We start from the raw sequence: 13,694 nt of genomic DNA, 5'->3' as shown, positions 1-13,694 counted from the left end.
TTACCAGACCTTATTGTCCTTGCATACCGACAATGGATAGGCAAGAAAAACGGTGAACAGCACACAGAGTTAACTGGACGAGAACTATCACAACCGCATAGCTGCACTACAACATTTGTCTTTGAGCATTCTTAACAGAAAAGAAAAATAAACCAAAATTAAAAGAAAAATGTATAACTCCGTGTAGAGAGCTGCTTGCGAGTATCGCTCTAAACAGCCATGTGCGCACTCTCTACCACGCCATGTAGTCCGCCATCTAACCCATTAAGGTGCACTTTCTTCTTCTTCGTCCTTGGTTCTTTGGTGCATTACACCCTTTGTGCATAATGCCACCTACTGCACGTGACTCTTGTAAAGTCCAAATCCTCAAATACTTCACTTAAAAAAAAAAAAATTGATGAAAACGAATTCTCAGGATTCACAGTTCCCATCTGGCGCTGCATGTTCAGCTCCTCCAGAATGGTCCCATAAATCCCCACTCTGTCCAACCAAATCTAAAATGCTCAGAATTAACCCTGTATTGTTTAAGTACTTTATTAGTAGCTTATATCCATTAAAGTTTTTATTTTTCTCATATCCTAACACATATCCTATATCATTAATTACTTTTTCTTTTCCACTTAAATATGTTATTACTTCCATTCTTTCTTCATCATATGTTTTACAATCAGATATTACATGCTCCATTGTTTTTTTTTACTCTCTACAAAACTCACACAAACCACTCTCATGTACTCCCGTTGAAAATAGAGAGGAGTTCAATCCTGTGTGTCCAACTCTCATCCTTGTCAACACAACATATAATTCTTTCTATTTATTCCATAAATGTTTTTCTACTTTTAATATTTTATTTTGGTTTTATAGAAGTGCCTACCCGTATTATCTAAGTTGCATATCTCTTGCCAATACTTTAAAATATGTTCCATGATTAACGTTTCAGCTTCCCATTTACTTAAAGATACATACATATCTATTACTTCCTTTCAAAGGGCATACTTTGCCAGTCTATCAACCTCTTCATTGCCTTCCATACCCACATGGGCTGGGACCCAACAAAAACCCTCCACTATCCCTCTTCTTTGTACACGACATAGTAAAGTTAATATTTTTTTTTAATTAGTCTTCTCCATTAGAGTGATATGCATATAATGATGATAATACTGATGCAGAATCTGAGCATATCACAACTCTATGGGCTTACTTCCTCTACCCATGTCAGACCAATTCAAATCGCTATCAATTCCATGGAATAAATTGACTCTTTTAGATACGGGCACCTTAAATTCTGGTGAATACACACCAACTCCTGCAAGCCCTTCATTTGGATCTTTTGATTGGTCACACGTACACGTGCATATAATCTTTCCTGCAAATATCTATTAACCTCATGTTTAAGATGACCCACTTCCTCCCACTCTCTTTTCTTTTCCAATATTTCATGATAGCTTCAGGTATCACCCATCTTGGAACTTCACCCCATACTGGTGACGTAGTTCATTTGATGTTTTCAACTTGATACTTCTCTGATTAATTTGCTCATGCTCCATCCAAATCCTTTCCTATACTTCCCTGTGTATTCCCAACAATCATTTAACACATATTTAGCAAGATGTTCTCCAGAACGACTTTAATCATAGGGATAGTTTTATTCTCTTAAAACTTAATGGTACTGCATTTTTTTCATTTCTTCTATATTTTTTTCCAGGTATATCTTTCATCTATCCATATTCCTGAATATTTGAAAACATGGACTCTCTCTAAAGTCTTCCCATATAATAAAAATTATATATTTTCCAAACTTTCCATTTTTGCTTAACACCACATAACATGATTAACTGGCTGACATTTAAAAAGTCAAATCTATAGTTCATTTTTCCACCTTTTAAATGCCTGCTTGAATACTAGCAGTTACATGTGATATATTCAAACCTCTCTTCCAAATAGCGCCATCATCTGCATATATAGCACATCTCACTCCATTTTCTTCGTAAAAATATCATAAATCATTATACTAAAAAAGATTGGACTTATAACAACCCCTACCATTTTCTGCTCTAAAAATCTCTGATTTACACATCCCTACTTTCAAAAGGTCAGTTAGCAAGCCAACACAACACAAAACTTTTATATTTATAAACATACCAATGACCAAATACTCTAGGGTTTTATGTGTAAGACACAATCCGTCCCTGAACTAGTATATTCCCTTGGCTATACTATTCGCTTTTAGACTCCAGCTCTCACAGTAGGCTATGTGGTTCCCAAACTGGCATCTGGGGAAAGTCACTTGGCTGTTGCGGTGCACTACACTTAAAAACAGTTTATTCCAATGAATAAAATGTCACTTTTCAATTGCTTTACACATGTTTGTGAACAATAGGCTACACACCTTCAGCAAGCATTTCTTAATTTCCTCCAAAAAGTGGTGGGGACATGTCCCACCCGCATTTAACGCCTATGCCAAAATTACATACCATCAAATACGACAGCATAAACTACAAATACAACAAATGTAAAGTTCATCCATTATTAAAGATCCGATCGACCAAAACACATATCAGGTGTACACTACAGAGGCCCTAGATCCGCCTGTGAACTAAAACTAAACTTATTCGAAAAACTATCACTTGGAGATACATCATACAGTTTTCATACAGACATACAGCTTTCCTGTGGCTCAGTGCAAACATGTAGGCCGTCAGACACTCGTGTCAAAGAAATATTGATAGCCAGTTCGAACCCTGCTCTGAACAGATTTGAGTTGGAATGCCTGCACGTCGCAACTACTTGATTATTACCTTTATCGATTCATTTCTGCATGTATGTCTGTATTTATCAATTTCTTTATTTATACACTTTATTTAGTAATGTCTCATTGTCCGTAGAAAATGATGCTCTGATGCATGGGCGTAAATCCCGGGGGGGCGGAGGGGGGACGTCCCCCTCCATCCGAGGGTTGCCCCCCAATCAATTAAACTCGCATTCTCAATTGTCATAAATATATTGATGTTTACCTATAAAATACAAACTCTAAAGATGCATTTTCAGTTTAGAAACTGTTGAGTTCCCCCTCCCCTGCCTCTCACAGTGGTTTGGCCCACTACCTGCTCTCCTCGTTCTTCTCACCTGCGGATTGCGCAACACATTCAAGTCAGGTATGCGGATCAGTTCATCAGTGGTTGTTGAACTCCAGTAAGAAGGATATTTTATTCACTTTATATGAAGTGATTCTCTTTAATGCAGTTGATGTTGATTCATTAATAAATTAGTTGTTTCAAAAAATGCTGATTACCGATGTATTTTTACATGAATCTGCTGTTAGCGATTAAACGTTACTAAGCTATTTAATGTTAGCTTGTTACAGAGGACGTCACACACTACAACTAACACGCTGAAGCCGTTTCTCATACATTGTTTTATTTTTGGTGACCTTGCATAATGTGAACATTAGCGGCCACAATTAGCCACCCATCTTGCCATTCAGGTCACGTGTCACACACATACCAGTTACAATTTTTGATGTTGGCACTTTATCTAGCGTACATACCAGTTACAATTTTTGATGTTGGCACTTTATCTAGCGTACAAAAGTGGTGCACAGCTTTCATTCAGTTGGAGAAGGTCTATTTCTCAGCATCTATTGTGTGCAGTATGTGCGCGGCGGAAAAGCGGAACATTCAGTTTACAGAAACTCGGATGATTCATCATCGAGTACACCACAGAATTTAAGCATCTGTCACTGTAACTGTCTGTTTGTTTGGGTACACGAACATGAACAAAGTCAGTTGGCGGAGGCAGTGCACTGCAGTGGAAAATAACAACCACTCATTAATGTCGATGTACGGTGACTTTGTCAGATGATGTTGCTGTATAAATCAGGATAACATGTGTTTAAAAAGTGACTCATTGTTAACATGTAGTATCATGGGTAGTGTGTTTTCATACACTAGTCAACATTTGAAGTGGATCAAAAAAGGAAATCAAAATTGTCCTAAGACAAGAACAGGTGTTGTTCAAAATTCATGTATAAACATTTAGGTCTGCTATTAATCAATGTTGTCATTAATGGGATTTAATTCCTCATCACTTTTAATGATTCCCAGACATGATTGTTTCTCACAAAGTGTGAATTGGCTTGTCACACATTTGTGAAAACAAAAAAAACTGTTGGTTGTTCAGTACTTATGTGATTCACTTGAAGTCACAAAGGACTAGAAATGCCTCTTTAACAATATTGCCTGCAGTGCACGATGTCGTGCCTTTGGAATGCCTCAATGAGCCAGCAAAATGGTAATTATGGTGATGCACTGGATAGTCCACTGTACTGCACTTTGTCACTCTACAGTCATCCATAAGCACAAAATCTGGCCACATTGCGCCAGCATACGGTCGCACAACTGGTCTCAAAATTTCATCTCTATACCTTTGGGCTGTCAGACTCCCATTTTCGATAATGACATGCTCTCTCCTTCGCCCATGGAGATGCCTCCCCAAACCATGACCGATGATCCGCCCAAACTGTCATGCTGTACAACATTTTGTGGCAAATTTCTCTCCCCAGGGCAAAGCCAAACCTTCCTACGCCTGTCTAGGAAGTCCACACAGAACCGGGACTCATCTGTAAAGAGCACTGTACCCCACTCATTCAGTGTCCAACTGTGGTGTTCTCTGTCCCACTGCAGATGTGCCAGTTTGTGTGCTCTGGAAAGAGGCACCCTCACATCTTGTCTTCGGGCTCTCAAGCCAACTTCATGAAGTCGTCTCCTCAAAATCTGAGTGGATACTCGCACCCCTGTTGCATCCTGAAGGTCATTTCGCCGGCTGACTGCAGGCATGAAACGATTTCTGCGGGCATGCAGGGTCATGTACCGGTCTTGATCTGGTGTTGTGACCCATTGCCTGCCTCCACCATGCCTTCGACTCGCACTACCAGACCTTCTGAACCTGTTCCAGGGTCTCGAAATGACATTTTGAGACGTCCCCACTGAGTCATGCCTCCTCGCATCATCCCAATGGCCATGTTAAGGTCAGAATCCTGCAATCTTACTAAATGTGGCATTTTCAATGCTTTCTGATATCAAGTACAGCTTTAAGAGCCTTAAATGATAACTAGTTCCAAATTTTGGACACCTGTGACAGTTCAATTGGTACCTAGTGACAAACAATCATGTCTGGAGACCATCAAAAGCCATTAAGGATGACATTTCTTTAATGACAACATAGACTCATAACGGACTTTCATGTTATGGAGGAATTGCTTAAGAAACAAATTTTGAATTTAGAACAACTTTGATGGAAGGTTTTGATCCACTTCAAACGTTGACTAGTGTATTTGTTTCCTATCTTCACAACAGAGACAAAAAATATATAAATGGAATAAATTGTTCACTTGTATTACAGCATGTGACTGTTCAGCTCAGTTATAATATGACTAATAATATGAATGATAAACCTATGAACAACCTGCATATTGTTGCTTCGTGTGGTAGTAAGTACAATTTTCACTGTATTATTTGTGTCCCCTTCAAAAATTGCTTTTGAGAAATTGTATGTGTTTTGTCCCCCCCTACTGTTAAACGAAATTTATGCCGATGCTCTGATATAATACACGTACAGTGGATGGTGTCATTATTGTAAGGAAGGATGAGATATATTTTGATATATATAATTCACTGTAAAGAAAAACGGTACAGTTTTAATAAAAAAATCGAAGGGAAATTACAAAATTTCACTCGGGTCCTACATTTCTCTCCTGAAATCAAAGAACATCCCAATGAATTTATGCAGCCTCTTCATGAATCCTCCATAAAAGAACACATGACATTTTAGTCACTGAGATTGTCTCTTCGTAATCAAGATGTGTGCCATAAATGACTGTATTAAGTGAATGTATGAACGAATGATTTACACCACTTGGGCTTTAAAAGGGGGAGGAGATCGAAATAAACTCTGTGTTTACCAACGAAAACCTGCTCCCGACCAGGCAAGGTTCATAGAGTAAGTTACTACGTTAACTGAGTCTGAGTATAAGTGACCTCTCCTTCAGAAACAAGCTTGAGCTACTCTGCTTTCTCGGGTTTGACATACTTCACATTCCGTAACAGAAAACTCAAGAGTTTCCCTCATTTCAGGGTTAATATACTCAGAGTTTTCATTTAAACTCCTTTCTGAAATGGGCCCTAGCTCAGGACAAGCTTGAACTTTAAGCTAATTTTACATTAAACATTTCACTTCATTTCAGGCCTTTATAAAGCACGTGAAGTCTAAAAGACCTACAAACAATGACGAACTGATAAAAACACATTTTATTATCTTTCAATTAAAACAAACAAAAAACACAAGTGCTGGAGAATCTGGTTCCATGGGCTTTCTTTAGATGTGTGTGTTGAACAGAGTGGATGCACATTCATGACTGAATTACTGTTTGATTTAAACTTGAATCTAAACGGTTTAAAACAACCAGAACTTAAAAAGAACTTAACAGTTTTAAATACAAATGTGTATTAAACGCATGCAAAAGACTGCTTACACTGATGATGTATGAAAGGTGTTTCTCCTGTGAATTCCATGTGTCCCTTTAGTTTACCTTCACACGTCAAACTCTCTCCACACTGAAGACATGCGTGAGGTTTCTCTCCGGTGTGAATTCTCATGTGTGACTGAAGGTTTCCTGTTTGTGTAAAACTCTTTCCACACTGTAGACATGCGTGAGGTTTCTCTCCGGTGTGAATTCTCATGTGTGACTGAAGGTTTCCTGTTTGTGTAAAACTCTTTCCACACTGTAGACATGCGTGAGGTTTCTCTCCGGTGTGAGTTCTCATGTGTGACTGAAGGTTTCCTGTTTGTGTAAAACTCTTTCCACACTGTAGACATGCGTGAGGTTTCTCTCCAGTGTGAATTCTCATGTGTGTCTGAAGGCTTCCGGTTTGTGTAAAACTCTTTCCACACTGTAGACATACGTAAGGTTTCTCTCCAGTGTGAATTCTCATATGTCTCTTGAGGTTTCCTGTATGTATAAAACTCTTTCCACACTGTAGACATGCGTGAGGTTTCTCTTCAGTGTGACTTCTCATGTGTGACTGAAGGCTTCCTTTTTGTGTAAAAGTCTTTCCACACTGAAGACATGCGTGAAGTTTCTCTCCAGTGTGAATTCTCATATGTCTGTTAAGGACACTTTTACACGTGAAACTCTTTCCACACTGATGACACGTGACAGTCTTCTCCCCAGTGTTCACTTCCATCATATCTAAAAGGAACACATTAAATTGTTAAAAATGACATACATAAATAGAAATATAGAGGCTGTTTTTGATTTGCGAATTCCTTTTAAATGTGAGTTTTTGTATTTGGCTAATATTCCTTTTGAAAGGTGGAATAATAAAGATAAAAGACTCTTCTGGCAGACGGTAAAAAAGTAGTTAATGTGTCTTAAACCTGAACCACTTACGGTTGAAGAGTGGATTGATATTATACATAACATATGTAACAGAAAGGCTTTCCTTTGCTTTAAAAACTAAGATGGATGATTGTGATGGGTCCGTCGTTAGCAATCTTTTAGAGGTTGATGTTATGGCATTCTCAAGCAGACAATGTCAGACTAAGTGATGACGGGACTTTTAATTTTCCCAATTAAGGCCAGAGGCAGTGGAGAAATATATCTTTACAAAAATCAATAAAATAAACTTATAATAACAATAATTTTACCAAATGAAAACAGTCTATGGAATGGTTATTTAAATGAAAAGAATATACACTTGTTTTAAGCTTAAACAGTAGATGTAATTTATAGATCTGTCCTCTTCACAGCACTATCTATCTAATCAGTGCACTTGATAAAATAAATCTGCACGAATACCGTTAGATCAAGTTTTGATATACAAAAGACAATATTTCATAATGAATATCACAATTATTTTCCACATAAAATATACTATCAAAAGTTCATAGTCCATTGGCAGCACTGACTGTCCTGACAGTACATCGTTCATCCCGTCACAATGTTTGTTTTTTCAATATGGAGTATAGCCAGACTTTTTGTGAAATGTAAATGATCTGTAAGGTAAATACAAGAATTGTAAGTAAAAGCTTCCCATGTTCATGTACATAGATGCTGTGTAAATGAGGAAAATTCAAAACATCTGTATAAACATGAATAGAACACATTCATGACAAAGCGCAGTCATATTTTCTTTTCTATATGATGCTGTATAAGTATTGACACATATTTTGTCTCTACGCTAAAAAGTATTTCTGCCTAGATGAATGTATGAATGTAAAAAATACTTAGAATCCTTAAAGCACTTATCCAAAGATAATCAACCCCATTGGTGAGTTCTATAAAACCATGTATGAGACTTTTTTTTATTTTGTGTCCTTGCCACCCCTCCCCCCGGAAATGTTCAAAACCATTTTTTTGTTTGTTGTTCTGTTGTGTTTAGAGTTTTATATATACGCATGGATACTTATGTATTTTTTCATATGCATATTCTTGTTCCCCATTTGAGTTTGTAAATGAATGCTGTTTCAATAAATAAATAAAAAACATGTGAAATGTGCAAAATACGTATAGAAATCAATGCAAAAGCCCATTTTAACTCTGGTTATTTCTATCTGCTGTCATTCTACAATGCTGAACTTGTCCTAAAACATGGCGCTGACTACCCAGAATGCAATGCACAAAGACGTAGATTCCCAAGCTCTATAGGTGGTCAATTTTTAAACTGTGAATTAATAAAACAGAAATGAATCCGCCGTGTTTATAGATTTCTATTGTCAGTTATCATCTTAAGATGCTCAATTAAACAATTAATTGACTCAAAACGTTTAGTCAGTAGTTCCAATATGCGTCCTTGAACGTTAGCACGTTTTGACGTTATTGTCATTGTTTATGTGTAAACTGAATGCTAGTCATAATATAAATCGTGCTATTAAATCTGTATTTTTAAATCACAAATGCACATTTAAAGTTGATATTCACCTGACAATGTTCACCCGACTATTTTAGTCAGGAAACGAACACAAATACCTGAAGAAGAGAAAGACACGTCAAATCTTACATGTATGTGATGATCTACCTCAGGTTTTTGGCGGGTTTACTCGATGTGTCCTTGTGTAACGTTATCCGTGTTCCGCTGTTTAATGAGGATAGTGCATTAGCGCCACTTACTGGTCAAATTAAAATAATGTTATCGATCAAATATTTAGACAAAATTCTATTTAAATTCGACTTACATTTCACTCTATTCTCTAGTCTTGTATTTTGAAGCCGATCTAAAACAAAGTGTCGAAACAAGAGGTCGAATCTCAGGTTGGCTCTGTCTACCCGACAAATCTCTCGACCAATCAGAGAAATGTGCTCTTGTTGCTGTCATTCAGCGCGGTAGCCAATGGACCAGCCTGACGGCGTAGCTCCGCCCACGGGGATAAATAGACTCGACTGGTTAATTATTATACAAATATTTTATTTATTAAAGTGTTGTTGTTTTTTGCTTTTAATGTCCGTACAAACAATAGTATAAAAACAAAAATCCTGAAAAAAATAATACTCAATTCATGATACTTGATAAGCTTGTAAGCCAATTAGAAGTTCTCGGCTGTTCTTTCGACGGTTTGTTGGTGTTAAATCCACCCTGAAAATCTGCTAAAAGTCTAATTTAAATGTCAGCACGTCTTCTGTACATCTAAAACGAAAATAAGAGATGGATACAAATATATGTTTTTAATTAACAGCGTTACTTGTGCAACCACAAACTTATCCAGCCAATAATGCACGAGACTAAACCTGAGGGCGAAAAACTACAACTTTATATCGTAAACGAAGGCTGCACTATTATCGACACCTCATGTATATTTTATATTTAAACCCGCAAATAACGTTTTTTTTCTTGTGCAAAGCGCCGTGTTGCACTTCTATATTTGTGCAGTTTCACAGTCTGAACACCAGATGGCAAAATACTTCAATGTTGTTGTAACTGAATGAATACAGGGGCCCGTTCTTCGTACGTCGCTAACTCGGTTAGCTGGATTTGATTGTTGACGATTTGGCATGATCTTGGATTGTTTGGTTCTTCGAAGCTCATCCTGGACTTGCTGTCATAGCAACAGGTCCGTAAGCTTGAACCTGCTCGGGAGCAGGCTTACTTCATGTAAACAGGATTAGATCACGGCTTTATAAGCGTAGGTGATATGGGAAGTCTTTCGCAGACATGTCTTGTCCGTTTTTACGTCAGGAATGCGTTGCTGAAGGTACCAGAATAATTCAAAGAGCTTTTCGAATTAATCGCGTTTTGCGAGATCGACAGGATCCTTTAGCGCAGCGCGATAATCTACTGATTGAGAGATATCGTTTTTCTCGGGAGGGTGTAATCTACATTATCAACTTGTTGGAGCCACACGTTAAATGTTGGACTCGTCGCAGTCGGGGTTTAACAACTGCACAGTTTGAATAGCTTTGCGATTCTTTGCGAGTGGCACTTTCCTTTACACTATTGGAGATGCAGAATACCTGGGTAAAAATGCTGTATGTCGTGCCACTCGCAAAGTTTATCTGTCACTCAAACAGTTTTTAGGGGGCTTTGTGGTATTTCCATGCCACTTAAGACCACAGGCTGTGAAGCAGATTTTTTTTTGCCATTGCAGGTACATTATAATTGTTAATGAAGATCATGGAATCATGATCATGCCAAAAAGTAGCCTAGGACTTACAGTATTTGTTCCTCAGGCTTCCCTAATGTTATTTGTGCCATAGACTGCACACAGGTCCCCATCAAGGCCCCACCTGGCCCAAATGAAGGGGATTTTTTGAACAGAAAGGGATTTCACAGTGTAAATGTGCAAGTAAATTACTATAACAATTATTCATATTCCAGATAAGCAATAAATAAATAAAAGTAACGTAATCAAAAAGTATGCAGACTGATTTCAAATATTTTAGATGGTGTGCGACTCCATGTTCCACATCACAAATGTGGAAGCCACATGGCCTGGTTCTGTGGGTGACTCCAGGATTTTCAGAGAGTCACATTTATGCACATTATTTGAACGTGGTAAGGAAAAATTATTTAAAACTCACTGTATTACATAATTTTATTCTGAGCCTATCAAAACTGCATTTTTCCAGGTGCTGACGATGGGATCCTGTTCGGCGACAGGGGCTATGCCTTCAGGCAGGCAGTACTTCATGACGGCATTCCCCAACCCAAACCCTGGACCACAAACCCGTTACAATGCAGCTCTAGCCAGGACAAGGCCACGCATTGAAATGACCTTTGGCCAACTAAAGGAAGATTTCAGTGTCTTAAGGGTCTGAGGGTTGCACCTGGAGAGGACCCCTGTGGTGGAGGTGCAGCCTGATGATGACCTCCAGCCAGTGCACTTGGACCAATAGTGGCAGAGCTGCACAGGACAGTATTGTGGAACACGATTTTATGAATTCTTTTTTTTACACATAAACTTTCATTAAATGAATAATAGAAGACAACATGCTTAGTTCATGGAGTTTTATTTCAATGATTGTTTCTCAAGAAAAGCCAGTGATGGTCATCTTTTGCCTGCAATAAGATATATAGTTATCCAAGGGCAGCAATAGTGCTCTTTGTGAAAAATAGGGTTTAAGCAATTACTCTGAAGTTTCTTTTGAAGCAACTCAATCTCTAGTGCCAGTTTTTTCTTCTTTAAGGTGTCAAGTTCAATTTCTCCCCTTAATTTTTGTTTTTTTAAGAGCAAAATACTCAATTTTATGTTGAAGATTCTGTTTATATAGGGTACGGATATCCCCCTGTGCCATTAAAAAAAAAAAACTCAACAAGCCTCATGCAACAGAAAAAGGAAAAGTAGACTGCCGACCTCTGTATATTTTTGTGCTGTAGGCCTGTCTGTAGGCGTTTCCTCCTCCTATATTGCAGTCAGAAATAATGTGTCCACACCTATAAATTAAATAAAGTTATTTGTGCACTTACAAGTAATTCCTCCAAAGGACAGTCATCTGAGAGGGTTTCTTCACTGTCCTGTGCAAAAGAAAAATGGGTTTTACAAAGTGTTGCACTTTCTTTCCTTTTGATGTAAAGTTATAAATGTCCACTTACTGCACATATTTCAGCCACCACTTTCTTGGGAACAGATAAAAGTGTTGGTTTATTATGTAAAACTACACAAAAGAGGAGAACTCAATGGCATTACAATACACAAGGAGAAAATATGATCAATATCAAATTGCAAAAAAAATTACATTAGTTATACAGCTTTCACCTTCACAAGTCAAAGAAATTAACTCAATATTTATTTGTCGAAATGACTGTACAAGCAATTTGGATTATAGACATAATTTAACGCAGCAACAAATTATTTACGAAAATTGAAATATATATGAAATATGAAATTATTAAAATAAGACTATATACTGTAATAATAAGTGATATAACCATAACATGGAACACTTACGCATTTAATTTGTCTGCTACTTTTTGCCAGCCCTCTCCACTGGCGTTTTAATTATTTTTTCTAATTATTACTGTAAGCAAACCCTTCCAGTAATAATTCTTGCTCTGTTGCGTTGAAAAACTGAGCGCGCTCTTTTGCCATGTGAGCAGCCAATAGCAGCGTTGCTGATCATTGTTTCTACTATCGATACATATCCCCTTTTAAACAAGCGCATGAACGCGCAATTATCTCAGATAACTCAATCCAGCGATACTAATCATATCCTGCAGGTGTGTTCGAAGAACCCAATTAGCCGGATCATGATTAGCACGATGTTATGATCTTGGATGTGTCATTTGATCTCGGATGTAATAAGCGACGTACGAAGAACGGGCCCCACTCTTCACTGATGGTTCACACGCTTTTATTTTCAAATCTATTTCCATCACATTGCAATCAAGATCGTTTGAAGAGTGAAGATCGGTCAGAACTTACGTGTATAACAAAAACAGAAAACAAAAACAAAGCAATGAATGAATAATAAGGGAAAATCAGCAAATATAAACCATCAAAAAGAAACCCATAATATCTAACACACAAACAAATAACATTTACTTTGGTATCCATTCAAACTAGGTGCTAGAAAACCTTCAAGGCGCAATTAACCTTAGCGCGAGACAACCGTGAGCGTTTGATCTTCATCAACTCCATTTCCTTTGAAGCGCTATAAGACACACAAGACTTTTATCTTTCATGATAACAATATCAAAATAAGAGTCCCTGCTTAACAGGTATACTGACATTGGCAAAATAAAACAAAAAATTATACTTAAATCTTGAACTTTTAAATGAAATAAATAATGACAAATTAAACAAATACTCCAAATGTAATTGTTGTTTTTGCTTTTGACGTCTAAGAATAACCACATCTAGTAATATACATTTTATTTGCATTAACTACAACCTAAGAGGAAGATACTGAAGAGATTATTATGATATTGTAAATAATTATGTAATAATTATATTACATTATCATCATTGAGCGTTTTATGCTGTTAGCAGATGTGGTGAAAATAATATAAAAAGGGGAAGATTACCTGAGATGTTTGATGGTGGAAAGAAGTATTTTTAATTAATTTAAATTTTATTATTGTATTTTTTTTAAAGGAAATATTTTAGCACTGAGTTTGTTACTTTAATAATTTAGTTACTTTCAAATCACACGAAGGCCCACACGGACACACATTCCATAGACGCGATTTGATATCTGGCTTGTG

General features: G+C 37.2%; 1 protein-coding gene and 1 long non-coding RNA gene across 2 annotated transcripts in view; one reads left to right on the top strand and one right to left on the bottom strand.

Moving 5' to 3' along the window:
- Window positions 1-6,353: 6,353 nt before the first annotated feature.
- LOC130425913 (zinc finger protein 91-like) overlaps window positions 6,354-13,694 on the bottom strand; it is a 235,520-nt gene continuing 228,179 nt past the window's right edge. Inside the window, exon 5 of the mRNA XM_056752351.1 lies at window positions 6,354-7,161. Coding sequence (XP_056608329.1) covers window positions 6,504-7,161 — 658 coding nt within the window. The 3' untranslated portion in view covers window positions 6,354-6,503. The remainder of the gene's footprint in view (window positions 7,162-13,694) is intronic.
- Window positions 9,063-11,481, top strand: LOC130426005 (uncharacterized). The gene is made up of 2 exons (XR_008907125.1): window positions 9,063-11,045; window positions 11,120-11,481. It is a non-coding gene; the product is annotated as an uncharacterized LOC130426005 (long non-coding RNA).

The sequence above is a fragment of the Triplophysa dalaica genome, chromosome 7, assembly GCF_015846415.1.
Source record: "Triplophysa dalaica isolate WHDGS20190420 chromosome 7, ASM1584641v1, whole genome shotgun sequence".
Lineage (NCBI taxonomy): Eukaryota > Metazoa > Chordata > Actinopteri > Cypriniformes > Nemacheilidae > Triplophysa > Triplophysa dalaica.
Note: the sequence above shows the minus strand (reverse complement) of the source record. Positions and strands in the feature narration are given on the sequence as shown.